The following is a 15,246-nucleotide window of genomic DNA, read 5'->3' on the forward strand; positions in this document are numbered from 1 at the left end:
CTACTATTATGTTTGTTTATCTACTGCTTGTCTGTCCTGTTGCCCATGTGGTACTTGCCTGTGTAGGTATCCTTCCTTAGTGTTTCTTCTTTGCTCATCCCTTCTTAAGGCCTTTCTTAAGGTGCTCTCGCTAAGGTGAGCACCTTTAATGCTTCCCTTTGACGCATGCTGAATGGCTGAGCTACATTGGCCCCTCCCCTTTTAAGTAGAAGCTCCGGTGTATGCCTTCTCTTGCTCCTTCTTCCCCTCTCCTGTTCTCCTCTCTGCTTGCCTGCCCAAGCCTGTTTAACTGAGCTCTATTGGCCCCTCCCCTTTTAAGGAGGAGCTCCGGTGTATGATGGGGTGTGTTGAGCTACCTCTCGCTGATGCCCCTTGCTCTCTCTTGCCTTCTCTTGCTCCTTCTTCCCCTCTCCTGTTCTCCTCTCTGCTTTTCTCTCCTTCTGCTTGCCTGCCCAAGCCTGTTTAACTGAGCTCTATTGGCCCCTCCCCTTTTAAGGAGGAGCTCCGGTGTATGATGGGGTGTGTTGAGCTACCTCTCGCTGATGCCCCTTGCTCTCTCTTGCCTTCTCTTGCTCCTTCTTCCACTCTCCTGTTCTCCTCTCTGCTTTCCTGCCTCCTACATGCCTGCCCAAAAGAAGCCTAAGGGGCTCATAATCTAAAGAAAAAAGGTCTAAAAAGTGACCTAAATGGCTACTTGGATGATCAAAAAGCCTGATCGTCCAAGTAACCATAATCAAACCTGGTTTTAGACATATCTAAAACCAGCTTAAGCCTTTCCCCTGCCTCTAAACGCACAGAGAGAAAAGAGGTGTTTTTAGAGGAGGGGAAAGGGCAGGTGTGGGCGGGAGGTGGGCCGACCTAGACCTAGGCGTGCAGCAGGTATAACAAAAACTTTAGGCAGGTTGCCTAGTCGGCACTTATACGTTTTGACTTAGACCAAGTCAAAAAAGGTATAAGTGCCGAAAAGGGGCCGCTGAGCTGATCGTGGCTGGCGCGATCAGTTCAGCGGCCCAGCAACCTACCCCCCCCCCCACCGTAACCATCGCGGCAGGAGAGATGCCTCATCTCCCATACTGCAATGTGATCACCCCTCTACCCGAACTGCCGTGACCCATGGCAGGAGAGATGCCCAATCTCTCCTGCCGTGGGTTGTGGCACACTGTACGCAGAGAAAATGTTAATTATTTATATTCTGCGGGTTTTCAAAGAGGTCAAAGCAGATGAATTTATGCAATGTCACCTCAGTAACAACTATACAAAAATAGACAAATACACACCCTCCCTTTTTATTAACTGCAATAGCGGTTTTTAGCGCAGGGAGCTATGCTGAATGCCACATGTTGCTCTCGACGCTCATAGGCTCCCTGCGCTAAAAACTGCTATTGCAGTTTAGTAAAAGGGGGCCATAGTGCAAAATATAGACAGCATATATAAATTCTCAAAGTGGACACATTTTGATCACTAAATTGAAAATAAAATCATTTTTTCTACCTTTGCTTGGTAATTTCATCAGTCTCTGGTTGCACTTTATTCTTCTGACTGTGCATCCAATATTTCTTCCCTTCTTTCAGCCTCCTGTATACTTCCTCTCCTCCAGACCTCATTCCCTCACCCAACTTTTTCTTTGTTTCTTCCTATCCCCTTCTTTCTTTCTCTCTCCATGCCCCCTTTCCTTCTGTATGTCTGTCTTTCTCTCTCTCTCTGTCCCATTTCTTTCTTTCTTTCACCCTGCCCCATTCTTTCTTTCTCTCTCTATGCCACCTTTCTTTCTCTGTCTGTCTCTCTCTCTCTCTCTCTCTCTCTCTCGTGCCCTATTTCTTTCTTCTTTCTTTCTTTTACCCTGCCCCCTTCTTTCTTTCTCTCTCCATGCCCCCTTTCTTTCTCGGTCTGTCTTTCTCTCTCTCTCTCCGTGCCCCGTTTCTTTTTTTCTTTGTTTCACCCTGCCCCATTCTTTCTTTCTCTCTCCATGCCCCCTTTCTTTCTATATATCTGTCTTTCTTTCTCTCTGTGCCCATTTCTTTCTTTGTTTGTTTCATCCTGCCCCCTTTTTTCTTTCTCTCTCCATGCCCACTTTTTTTCTCTATGTCTATCTTTCTCTCTCTCTGCCCCATTTCTTTCTTTCACCCTGCCCCTTCTTTCTTTCTCTCTCCATGCCCCCTTTCTTTCTCTGTCTGTCTTTGTCCGTGCCCCATTTCTTTATTTTTCTTTCACCCTGCCCCTTCTTTCTCTCTCCATGCCCCCTTTCTTTCTCTATGTCTGTCTTTCTCTCTCCGTGCCCCATTTCTTTCTTTCTTTCTTTTACCCTGCCCCTTCTTTCTTTCTCTCTCCATGCCCCCTTTCTCTCTCTATCTTTCTCTCTCTGTGCCCCATTTCTTTCTTTCTTTGTTTCACCCTGCCCCCTTCTTTCTTTCTCTCTCCATGCCCCTTTCTTTCTCTGTCTGTCTTTCTTTCTCTATCTGTCTTTCTTTCTCTGTCTGTCTTTCTTTCTTTCAACCTGCCCCCTTCTTTCTTTCTCTCTCCTTGCCCCCTTTCTTTCTCTATGTCTGTCTTTCTCTCTCTCTCTCTCTCCGTGCCCTAATTCTTATTTCTTTGTTTGTTTCACTCACCCTGTCCCCTTCGTTCTTTCTCTCTTCATGTCCCCTTTCTTTCTCTGTCTGCCTTTCTCTCTCCATACTGTCACAACCCCAGTCTTAAGGCTAAGCTTGTGCCAGATAAATCTCCTCAAAACCCAGGCCTTACCCTTAAAAGGGCTGATCAGTGTAACAGGTTCGACTCAGACAAACAAGGAGGTTCTGAGTTCAAATTGAACCAGCATGATCCAGAACCCTGGGGAGGGGAGGAATATTGTGAGAACAGCCTGTAGCAGCAGGAGGTGCCTTACAAAAAAGAACAGCCTAAGAGGCAGGCTCACAGCTCAGCTAAGGCACAACTGCTGAGCCCAATTAAGGCTAATTAGAAAGCTCAGCAGAAGCAACAGGTTGGCCCTCCCCCTTACAGGTTAGGGCGTGTCCAGCTCAGGGCTTTAGAGGCTGAACTGAGGAGAAACAATTCAGTCTGCCCTGGGTCAGCCCAGGAAGGAGGCTCGAGGGACTGGGCTCCTGAATCATCTCAGAATCAGGACATTGAGATGGCAGATGTTACCACTGTCCCTGAGGCAAACCAGCCAGTCAGCCAAGACACCATAGAACTTATGGATACTTCACTGGAACCAGAGGAAAGCTACATGGATCAAAGCTAAGTTGGATTTCTTTGCTGTTTTCTTTGCTTTTGAATCTGGTTTTCTTTTGGGGCTGTCTGGAAGCACCAGGCGAGTGCAGGCAGCGTGAGCAGTGCTAGGTTCACGGCTGCCGGTGTGCCTTATTGCCTGGGACAGTGAAGAAAATGTGTTTTTTTCTTGAACATTTTGACTTTTGCCTTTTTCTCTGTTTGGATGTCTCTTTGTGGCTGACCGGGTGAAAGGGGTAGTAGCGGGAGAATCCACGCAAGATCCTTGGGTGGGATTGTGGGCCAATTTTTGGCAAGTTAAAAAAGTATAGTGGATTCGACTACTCCCCTCCCCCACCAGCTTGTTAAGTTGGCTGGGGAAGGCCTGTCAAAAACCAGGCCTAATCAGCAAGTGCTAAGAGAACTGAAGAGATATAGTGAAGAGCCAGTATAAAGGCTGGGCCGTTTTTGTAGCTCTTATCTTTCCCTTTTTTGAATGGTGGGGACTGTAAGAAAGAGCTGCAACAGAACTGTAGACACTTACCTGCAAGAAAGGTGTGGGCTGTTTTTTGGTAAGCCCGGATTTTCTGTTTGTTTGAATTCAAAGACTAAACTGTAGCAGGTGCTACTCGGGAAAATAAAGTTGGACTCAAGTTTATTGAAAAACTTTAGTGTTCCTGACCTTTTGCTTTATTTTACTCTTAAGAACCAGAAGGACCTTCAACTTCCTTTGAAGGCACGTTGAGTTCGGTGTTTGTTGAGCCCTGGTCGGTGGCCATTTGCAAAACCCGGCACCGGCAGGCTCATAATACCCCACTTCTTTCTTTCTTTGTTTCACCCTGCCCCCTTCTTTCTTTCTTTCTTTCTCTCCATACCCCCTTTCTTTCTCTATATCTCTCTTTCAATCTCTCTCTCTCTCCATGCCCAAATTCTTATTTCTTTTTTTGTTTCACTCAACCTGTCCCCTTTTTTCTTTCTCTCTCCATGCATCATTTCTTTCTTTCTTTCACCTTGCCCCCTTCTTTCTTTCTTTATCCATGTCCCCTTTCTTTCTCTGTCTGCCTCTCTCTCCAAGCTCCCTTTCTTTCTTTCACCCTGCCCCCTTCTTTCTTTCTCTCTCTCTCTGTCCGTGCCCCATTTCTTTCTTTCGTTGTTTCACCCTGCCCCTTCTTTCTTTCTCTCTCCATGCCCCCTTTCTTTCTCTATGTATGTCGGTCTTTCTCTCTCTGTGCCCCATTTCTTTCTTTCATTTCATCCTACCCCCTTCTTTCTTTCTCTCTCCATGCCCCCTTTCTTTCTTTCACCCTGCCCCTTCTTTCTTTTCTCTCCATGCCCCATTTCTTTCTTTCACCCTGCCCTCTTCTTTCTTTCTCCATTTCTTTCTTTGTTTCACCCTGCCCCTTCTTTCTTTTTCTCTCCATGCTCCCTTTCTTTCTCTATGTCTGTATTTCTTTGTCTCTCCATGCCCCCTTTCTTTCTCTATGTCTGTGTTTCTCTCTCTCTCTCTCCATGCCCCAATTCTTATTTCTTTGTTTCACTCACCCTGCTCCCTTCTTTCTTTCTCTCTCCATGTCCCCTTTTTTTCTCTATGTCTGTCTTTCTCTCTCTCTCCTTGCCCCATTTCTTTCTTTCTTTCACCCTGCCCCTTCTTTCTTTCTCTCTCCATGCCCCCTTTCTTTCTGTATGTCTTTTTCTCTCTCTCTCCGTGCCCCATTTCTTTCTTTCTTTGTTTCACCCTGCCCCATTCTTTCTTTCTCTCTCCATGCCCCCTTTTTTCTCTGTCTGTCTTTCTCTCTCCTTGCCCCATTTCTTTCTTTCTTTCACCCTGCCCCTTCTTTCTTTCTCTCTCCATGCCCCTTTCTATCTGTATGTCTGTTTTTCTCTCTCTCTCCGTGCCCCATTTCTTTCTTTATTTGTTTCACCCTGCCCCTTCTTTTTTTCTCTCTCCATGCCCCCTTTCTTTCTTTCTGTATGTCTGTCTTTCTCTCTCTTGTGCTCCATTTCTTTCTTTCATTTCATGCTGCCCCTTTTTTCTTTCTCTCTCCATTCCCCCTTTCTTTCTCTATGTCTGTCTTTCTCTCACTCTCCGTGCCCCATTTCTTTCTTTCTTTCACCCTGCCCCCTTCTTTCAATTCTAACATCATAGAGTACATTCCAGGCCAGCCAGGCAGCGATTGGCTGGCCCAGAACTTCCTCTCCGACATGAGAATTGACGTCGGATGGCGAGAGTTGTTGTCACCACGGGGAAGAAAAACAGGGATGGAGAACTCGGCGCCGGCCTGTTCCCGATGGTGGTAGTGGCAGCCTTTCCCCGGCGGCAGCATATTCCCCGGTGGGTGACCAGCTGTTGTGACAAACCTGTGGCCAGCTTTGTCCCTGTAAGGGATAAAAGCAAAACACGGTCCCTGGTCAGAAGGGCTGACCAGGTTAAAAGTAAAGGTTTGGTTTTGGCTGACTACCCCTCAGACAGTGAGGTAGGGCAGGAGAGACCAGGAACATAGGTACATCCAGCAGAGAGCACCATCTCAGGACAGGCACTCTAGAAAGCCTGATAGGACTCTTATTGAGAAGTGGAGTCTCAGTGCTGGAAGGTATGCTCATTACCAGCCTAGGAGAAACCTGAATTATTTCCCTAGGGATTTCCTGCCTAACGCAGCTGCTCCTAGGAGAGAGGGGTGGGGCTTGAACTCACATAAGAACAGAGCTTGGGATCACAGTAGGAAGAGCAGGGAGAGCCGGGACGGGGCTAGAGCTAACGAGCTCAGGCAGCGGCAGAAGCAGCAAGGCTTGGAGGCAGATGAGGGGAAAAGTCTCTCTCCTCCAGCCCGCAGCAGTGAGGACATGGAGATGACCAAGGACTACCTCAGCTCCACCCCAGAGGCTGCTGAGCAGGCAGAGGCTATGGAAGTCTCTGAACCACTGCTGGAAGCTGGCTATTTCCCCACTGACATGGAGGTTAGTTGCTAAGGGGAAGGAAGCAAGGCTGTGCTTGTGCTGGCTCCCGTAACCCAAGCCCAGCTGCCAGTGATTAGGGAGAGAGCAGGAAAAATCTCTCCGTTACACTGTGTGACTGCTCGGAGGGCATTGTTTGTTCAAGGAACTTTATCTGTAGGGGTGTGAAAGCTCCTTGTGAAAACCTAAGTAAAGTTCACAGCTTACTTAATGTCATGCTATGTTCTGTCGGCTAGGAAGCCCAGCTGATAGTCACGAGCTGTGAAGCCTGTTCTGCAAAACCTATCCGTGTCTCAGCTAGGTAAGCTGAAACGTTTGAGAAATTAATTGCTAGGTTTGGGAACTGTAATTACTCTGGCTGTGTTTGCAAAGTTTGAAAGTTTATTTTCCTGATATTTTTCATTTACCTTTACCCCTGGTGAAGAAGACTGTATTTAGACTGAAAAGTCCAGGGTATTGAACTGTATGTGGCATTTGTAGCAAGCCATTTTGACAACTGCAAGCTATTTTGTATTTTATATTTTTGCCATGACATGCGGGTGGCTGATGGTATTCAGATCCCCGGGTTCAATAAAGTACAAGAACATTCTTTTGTAACAAGACTTACCTGTGTGGTCTTCTCTTTACAAGCTACTCTCAGTGTGGCCTGGCAGACTAGGCAGACGCCTAGGTCTGTTATAACCTGAAAAGCCTTCCTCCAACCTGAGGAGGCCACGCCGACAGGCCAGAACTCAACACACCTAATCCCTCTTCTGGTTAGAGCAAGGGATAAGTGTGTCACACTGTGCGCCCCCCAACCCACCTTTGGTATGCCACTGCAATCAATTGATTTTACCGTTTACGCCTATGCTGATGATATCCAGTTAATCCATCCCATTAATCTGGATAACCCAGCTGACAAAATACATGACTGGTTAAATTCCAACAAGTTAACACTCAATGTCAACAAAACTAAAAATCAATGGTCTTTCTGATTAAGAAAGGTTGTCCTCTTCTCTCTCCTATCAAACTCAAATCTCTACCAATACAGACAGTTCATATTATTAAGCTTTTAGTATAACATTTGATGATAATCTCACCTTCCACGACCTGAGGGGTACAGATAGAAGTAGAGTTAGGTTATAGGAAAAGTCAGGGACCACCACCTAAACAGGTCATGGACCTGCGTGATGGACCTCTGGTCTGACTCAGCGGAGGCAACTTCTTATCTTCTTATGTTCTTATATAAGCACAGTTTTACGAAAGTGCTTCTACCGTCTATGAATGATTCACTCTTTAGCTAAACTTCTTGAAAATTCTGCTTTAAATACTTTAATTCACTCATTGGTTATTTCTTGTCTGGACTATGGTAATGCTTTATACCACGGAATTACCAAAAAAGAGTTAAGATGTCTACATATAGTTCAGAACACTGCTGTAAAAGTTATTTTATAAGGCCAAAAAGTTTGACCATGTAACTCCTCTCTTGATAAAAGCCCATTGGCTCCCTATCCATCACCGAGTTATTTATAAAACACTATTACTGACTTTTAAAACAAACACTGGCCATCCAGAATTTATCAATAAACTTTTGATACCATATACCTCATCACATCTTCGATCTTCTGATCAAAATCTATTAGCAATCCCATCCCTGAACTATATAAATATTAGAAGAAATGCTATCTTTTCTGTGGTTGCCCCAACCCTCTGGAACTCAGCACCGAATGACATTAAGAGAGATAACAAACCTCGAAATTCAAATCATCTCTTAAGACATTTCTTTTTAAAGACGCTTTCTAAGTTTGAATGTCCTATTAAGGATTTTTAAACTTTTTTTAGTCCATTTGCATTGGACCTACTTGTCATAACCCTTTCAGGTGGTTTTGGTTTAAAGAGGGGAGTTCGACAAGGCTATCCCTTATCTCCTCTGCTGTTTGATATTGTATTGGAACCCTTACTCTTGGCTATTCAACAAGCAGATGAGATTCAAGGTATTCCTTATGCTAGTCGGGAATACAAAGTTTCAGCATATGCGGATGATACTTTGCTTCATTTGAGGAATCCTGAATCTACTATTCCACATTTACTGGATTTGATTAAAAAAAATTTGGGAAATTTTCAGGATATAAAATTAATTGGAGTAAATCAGAAATTCCTCCACTTAATGTACATTGTCAAAAAGGATTGTTTGATTGGTACCCTTTTCTTTGGAAAGAAGATGGTATAAAATATTTAGAAATATGGATATATAAAACACTAGAAAAGACAATGAAAGTGAATAAAAAATCTTTATTGTTAAAGGTGTGAGCAATGGAATCTGTTACATTTGTCTTGGTGGGCGAGAATCCAAACAGTTAAAATGATGATTTTGCCTGGGGTTTGTTACCAAATGGGAATGTTACCAATTTACTTTCAAGGATCTTTTTATAAGAAATTGAATAGTATTCATATCAATTTTGTTTAGATGGGCAAAACTCCTAGAATCACTTTAGTTCCTCTACAAAAACCAATTGTGGAGGTAGGGATAAATTTTCCAAATTTCTATATGTATCATCAGGCCTATAATCTGCATCAGGGTATGTATTGGATCCTGCCTGACCTCATGGAACATTATCCAGATTGGTTAATTTTGGAATGGAAAATTATGTCCCCAATCCGTTTGTCTCATATATTGGACATTAAGCTACCCAGTTATGCTAAAGATAATAACATTATTTTGGATACTTGGAAGACCCTGAAAAATATTAATAAGTTAACTGAAATTCCTATAGAACAATCTCTGTGTCAATCCCTATGGCTGAACTCCAAGATACAAACAGGTGTGTCTAAAATTGCCTGGAAAGATTGGATACAAGTAGGCATAAGAATAATAGAGGATGTTATTTCACATGGAAAGCTGCTTGATTTTTCACGGTTGCAACAATCTTTTGGTATCTCAAAGTTTCAATTTTATAAATGGTTGCAACTGAAGCAGGCTATTCAGAAAAGGTTTCCCGAATGGCGTAATTTGAAAAATTTTTATAGCCTGCAACTCCTATGTTTTCAGGCAGACATGCTAGGACATCAAGCTGCCAAATGGTATAAATTAATATCTGAACTTATGAATAAGAAACCCAAAAACGCTCTAAGAGACATTTGGAGCATTGAGATTAAGTATTTCTGCATCTCGATGGCCACGTATTTGGTCTTGGAGGATGAGATGTACAGCATCAGCATCTATGAAACAAACTTGGTTCTTTTTGCTACATCGTTCTTTTTAGACCCCAATTAGATTGAATAAGTTAGATAACTCTAGATCTAATAGATGCTGGCACTGTCATCTAAGATACTGATTTTCTGGAAATCAATTTGGGGACAAATTAATAATATTTTAGAATCTGAGATTCCGCTAACCAAATTCCGTTAGTAATTTGTGGTACCATTTTACATATCAAGGATCCCCTAGATAAATATAAAAGACGTCTCTTATTAATTATGATGAGTACAACTATACAAATGATTACATGAAACTGGAAAAACTGGGATCGTCTCAACTTTACATTCTGGTGGGCAAGTTTATGTCTAATTTATAAATATGAGAAAATAAATGCTGATTTGTTAGGGAATACAAAAAACTTTAAATTAATCTGGGGCCCATTGTCATCTTTTGTAGAATTATTATAGTTATGATTTTATTGTTACGGAAAATGCACATGGAGGGAGGGAGTGGGGGAGGATTATAAGGTCTTTTAATTATTTATATAGATGATAATAGGAGGGAAGGATGAGGTTGTTTTAATTTGAGGTTTGATAAATAAGTCTGGTTAATCATATGTATAACTTATGTTTAAAATATGTATAATATATCTTGGAACATATGATAAAATTTTATAATTACTTTAATGATAAAGATTAAGATGGGTGGGGGAGGGTAATGATCTGTATGAATCTTATAAAATCATAAGTGATGTCTAAAGTGTTAAATGTATAATCTATGTTATTTCCACTTATTGAAAGTGTTTTAAAATAATAAAGATTTATTTTAAAAAACCCTGCCCTTTTATCCTTTTATCTTTTCTTTTCTTTAAGCATTATTGTAGTTCTCCCCTCTTTTCCATTTGTACCTTTTTGTCCCGTCGTGTCTTGTTTTTGGTCCGTTTGTTAATGGGTTTTTATAATGTATTATTTGTATTACCCCAATTTTTATTGTACAACCATCTTGAAATAAATAAGGTGGTATATCAAATTAATAATAAACTTGGATATTTGTGAGGGGGAAGAGAGGGAAGGCGGGGGTTTGTTGATCCTTGCTCTGTATTTGTGATTTATAAAATGACAATTGTACAAAATGCTTCTTTTTATACTTTAATAAAATAAGTTCAGTATAAAATTATAACTATTCGAGGCTTATGTGGATGGGATCAGATGGTTGGCGAGGATGAGGACCGAGCTTGCGGGGTCAGAGCGGACACGGGACCGAGCTTTTGGGGACAGGGACAATTTTTTCCCCCCGCATCATTCTCTAGTTTTACCAGTCATCATATCATTAGATTTATCCAGATATCTGCCCATAAGGTAAAACTCTGTGTTGCCAGGAAAAGCCACTAACTCAAAGTATATTCAGGCAAAGTTATCAATGTGATGCAGAGCCCTTGGAACTGCAGCAAAACTCATCTACTCTTCTCACTGCATCACGTGATCTCTCCTGTCTGGTCATTTTATTTATCAAATAATGTCTTCTTTCTCCAAGCTCACATCCATCTTTCATCTCTGTGTGTACTGTATTTTTCCCCATGTTCAGCATTTCCCTTTTCTGTCTTCTATACTCCCTCTTTCTAGTATTTCCCCTGTGTCTATCTCCCTGCTTTCATCATCATAATTCTATATTATCATCCCCTTCCCTTGTCTTCAGCATCACTCCTTTGTGTCCCTATGCCCCCACCTAAGTCCAGCATCTCCCTTCTGCATTCTTATTCTCCCCAATGTTTACTCATCTTCCCTCTGTGTCTGTAAACCCTCCCATTTATAACATTGCCCTTGTGTCCATGTACCACCCCCATGCAGTGTTTTTCCCTATATGCTCACCATCTCCCCTTTTTTGTGTATATCTCCATGTCCAGCTTCTCCCTCTCATATTCCCTTACACCAATGTGTCTTTCACTCTCTCTTTCCTCCCTCCCTTTGCTGTGTTCAGTATTTCACTTCATCTTCCTTCATCCCCTTGGTTCAGCATCTTCGCTTTCCCTTCCTTTCTCTCTCCTCCCTGCAGGTCCAACATCTCTCTTCCTTTCCTCCAGCTCTAGTCATCCATCAACATGGATCCAGCAACTCTCTCCCTTTCCTCCAGCTCCAGCTTCCCCCCACATGGGTCTAGAATCCTGCAGGTCCAGTCCTTGTTCCTTCCAGCCTCAGCCCTACCCACATGGGTCCAGCACTTCTTTCCATTCTTTCTACTCTTGTAGGGCCAACACCTTCTTTATCTCTTCTCTCCAGCCCCCATCTCCCTTCTACTAAGTCACCAGGCCAGGTCCAGTTCCGGCCCCTATTTCCTTTCTACTCAGCCCCCAGACCAGGCCATAGCAGCAGAAACCTCCCTCAGTTCAGCAGCCCCCATGTGAGTTGGCACACCTAAATCTTCCTCCTCAACTCTCCTCTTGGCCGTGCCTATTTTGCCTTTAGCCTTTACTTTAGCCTTTACTGAAGGTAAAATAGGCGTGGGCCGAGAGGTGAGTTGAGGAGGAACGTTTAAATGTGCCAGCTTGCATGGGGGGGGGGAAGAGGGGCTTCTGGACTTGCTGAGAACCAACCCAGGTGCAATTTATTTTTTTAGCAGGGGAAGCAAGACCCTTTACTGCTCCCATGGGGCAGTAAAAGACCTTGTTTCCATTCCTGCCTGTTAGGAAAAAACAAAAAACAAAAAAAAAAACAAAACAATCTCCATGATTCTCCATGGTATGCCACAGGAATGGGTCCCAGTGTCATTCTCTACTAGCAGCCTCACCAGCTAAACATGAGCAATTTACTGCTTTTTAAAAATCTCACTTTTCTTCTCTTTCACAGATAGATATATCTGATTCTTAGTGCTGTATGTTTTTTTCACGATTAGATTTTTCTACTTTTTATATATCAGCAAAACAAAACAGTAGCCCACAGTAGTAACTATAGCCTTATGGCAAACTATACCCATATGACTAACTTGACTACTAAGGGTGCTATCTGATATTCAGAAGTTAAAAAAATTCTTAAAACTACTTTAGTTCTAGAAGCTTTTCAATAAAAGATGTGGCTTTTTAAGATGTAATTTAAGATGTTTGTTTTTTTATCTGTTTTATTTTGTATATCTTTGTAATGCTTTGTTACCTTTGATACATTTTTTTAAATAAATAAATAATACAGCATAAATGCAAGATTATGCAACATACCCATCGTATCCAGCTTTCTGTCTCTTCTTCTGTCATTCGAGACACTGTACGTGGTAAGTACTTCACCAACTTCTCTTTAATAGTGGAAGAGGCCACTGAAGAACCTTCAGCCTCCACAAGACTTGCAATAACATCAGCTGTCTGTCCTGATCCCTCTACCACTACACAGGGAATTTTACTTTTGATGGCAACATTGATGGCCTACAAAGAGAACAAGAAACTAAAGATTCTATAGCTTATTTGTTACCACATTCAGAGTAGACATGCTAAGTCACACATCTGGTGTGCGACACATTTGTCCCTCTTCTCCAGCTCAAGCACTAAAGCATATTTTTCTCCAGCATTGGCTCCTTTCCTTTCTTCAACCCTCTCCCCCACACCTAATTCGGTATTTCTCCTGGTTCAGCATCTGCCACTCAATCACTCCCTCTCTCTCCCCCATACCGGGGTTCTTTAAACTTGCCTTCCATCCTGGCCAGGTATTTGCAGCACTGAAAGCAGGCTGCCTGTGGCAGTCATCAGCAGAGGGAAGGCCCCACAGACTGCTCACAGGCAGGGGAATGGGGACACACAGAAGGGGGTTACTAGATAGGGCAATACAAGCACAAAGAAGAGGAATACTTAACATGGTGGGAGTAGGGTTACTATATTTGTGAAATCAAAAAAGAGGACACATGACCATGCCCTCACTCCATCCCGACTCTGCCTCCTATCACTTGCACCTGCACTGCCACCCACTTTCATCCATTCCTTAGTCCCCCTTCCCATTTTTGTACCCTTTAAGTGATTCTCTTTCTTTCTTTCTTTTTCCAACCCCCCTCCAACAGGACCCAGTGGCATGGGCTCTCTCTCTCTCTCAATAGCCCCAGCCCACCCCAGAGTTGGGTATGGTTCTCCCCTGTCCAACACCTACCTACCTCCACTGAAATTTCATCTTTGGGATGGCCGGCAGCATTAGCAAGGTGAGCCTGCTGCTGTTTTTATTTATTTATTCCATTTGTGCTTCACACATACCTATACACGCTCTAGGCCTGCCCCAGAAGCCTTCTCTCTGCAGCGACTTCCTGTTCCCACTTAGGTGGGATGCTGCAGAGAGGTGTCTTCTGGGTCAGGCTGACAGCAGCAGGCTCACCTTGCTGATGCTTCCGGCCAGCCCAAAAATTAAATTTCAGCAGGGGAGGTAGGTCGAGGAGCCATACCCCAGACAGTTTAGAAAGCCATCCAGATACCCTGACAGTCCTCTAAAAAGAGGACATGTCCAGGTGAATCCAGTCATCTGAGTAGTATAATGGGTATACCTCATATCAAAATGATTGACAGCTCTCAAAGACAAGGATCGACAATCAGTGTTTACTTCTGTGTTAAGCCCTGCCCACTATCTGCCCACACCACGCCCGTTCTCCGCCCACTTTTACCCAAACTAAACTAAACTAAACTAAACCTTGGGTTTATATACCGCACCATCTCCACGAATGCGGAGCTCGGCACGGTTTACAGGAAGAAAGATGAGAGAGGAACTACAGTGGAGAGATTAAAGAGTTAGGTGTAAAGGGGGAAGATGAGAGGCCTAAGAGGGGGGAAGTGTTACAGTTTTGAGAATAGCCAGGTTTTTAGGTGTTTGCGGAAGAGTTGGAGGGAGCTTGAGGTTCGGAGCGGGGAGGTGAGGTTATTCCAGATCTCAGTGATTATAAAGGGGAGGGATGAACCAAGTTTGCCTACATGGGAAATACCTTTTATGGAAGGGAAGGATAGTTTAAAAATTTGGGAGGATCTGGAGGAAGTAGGGGTTGGGGAGTTCCAGGATAGAGGGATAACGGCAGGAAGGATGCCATGTAGGATCTTGTAGGCCAGACACGCACATTTGAAGTGCCCCTCCTACTCCACGCCTACTTTTCCCTTAGCCCTGCCCATGTCCCACCCACTCCGTACCAACTTTTCCTTAACCCTGCCCATGCCCCACCCATACCATGCCCCCTTCTGCCCATGCCCTGTCCACTCTCTGCCCATGCCCCACCCCCATAGGAATGAAAGGTGGTAGCTCCGCCCATGCCCCACCCCCATGCCCCACCCCCATGCCACATCACCAGAAATGCACTTTCTGATGATATCACTGGAAATGGGGGGGGTATTTGACCCTGGAAATATGCTTTCTGATGTTATCATTGGAAATAGGGAGTGCCTGCCCTACCAGAAGTGCACATTCTGATGACGTAGGCAGAAATGGGGTAAATGAAGCGTCATAAATACACTTTTCTGAAGAGACGGAAATGCACTTTCTGATGACAGCAGAAACAGATTTAATTGAAGCCCCCAGAAATGATGTGGCCAGAAAAAAGTGTCTTTATTTTAACAGGTTTTAAGATCTCATCGTTAGAGCAATGTACATGCAGATCACAACAAAAAAGACATTTCGAGCTGTTTTTGTTTTTTCCTGTTTTTAAAACAGATACCAGTTTTTAAGAGCAGTGCAGAAACAGCTTAAAACTATAAAGCTGCATTTTTTTTCTTTCTTGATTTTACAGACACTTTCAGTAGGAATTCTAAGTTAATGGTTCCATGGGTAACACCCATTTTGTCCCTGATAAAGCCAAGGGGGGAGAGGGGGAGGTGTTTTTAAACCTGTCTGAACATGATCCGGCCCCCTGTTGTTGTCATAGTGACTATGCCTTAGTCTTTAACAATCTGAAAAAAACCCTGTCACCTAACA

At 43.4% G+C, this 15,246-nt stretch overlaps 1 protein-coding gene across 1 annotated transcript in view; it reads right to left on the reverse strand.

Moving 5' to 3' along the window:
- TRPM8 (transient receptor potential cation channel subfamily M member 8) overlaps positions 1 to 15,246 on the reverse strand; it is a 2,182,726-nt gene that overhangs the window by 1,433,235 nt on the left and 734,245 nt on the right. Inside the window, 1 exon segment of the mRNA XM_033944097.1 lies at positions 12,540 to 12,740. Within this exon segment, the coding sequence (XP_033799988.1) occupies positions 12,540 to 12,740 (201 nt within the window).

Source organism: Geotrypetes seraphini, chromosome 5 (genome assembly GCF_902459505.1).
Source record: "Geotrypetes seraphini chromosome 5, aGeoSer1.1, whole genome shotgun sequence".
Classification (NCBI taxonomy): domain Eukaryota; kingdom Metazoa; phylum Chordata; class Amphibia; order Gymnophiona; family Dermophiidae; genus Geotrypetes; species Geotrypetes seraphini.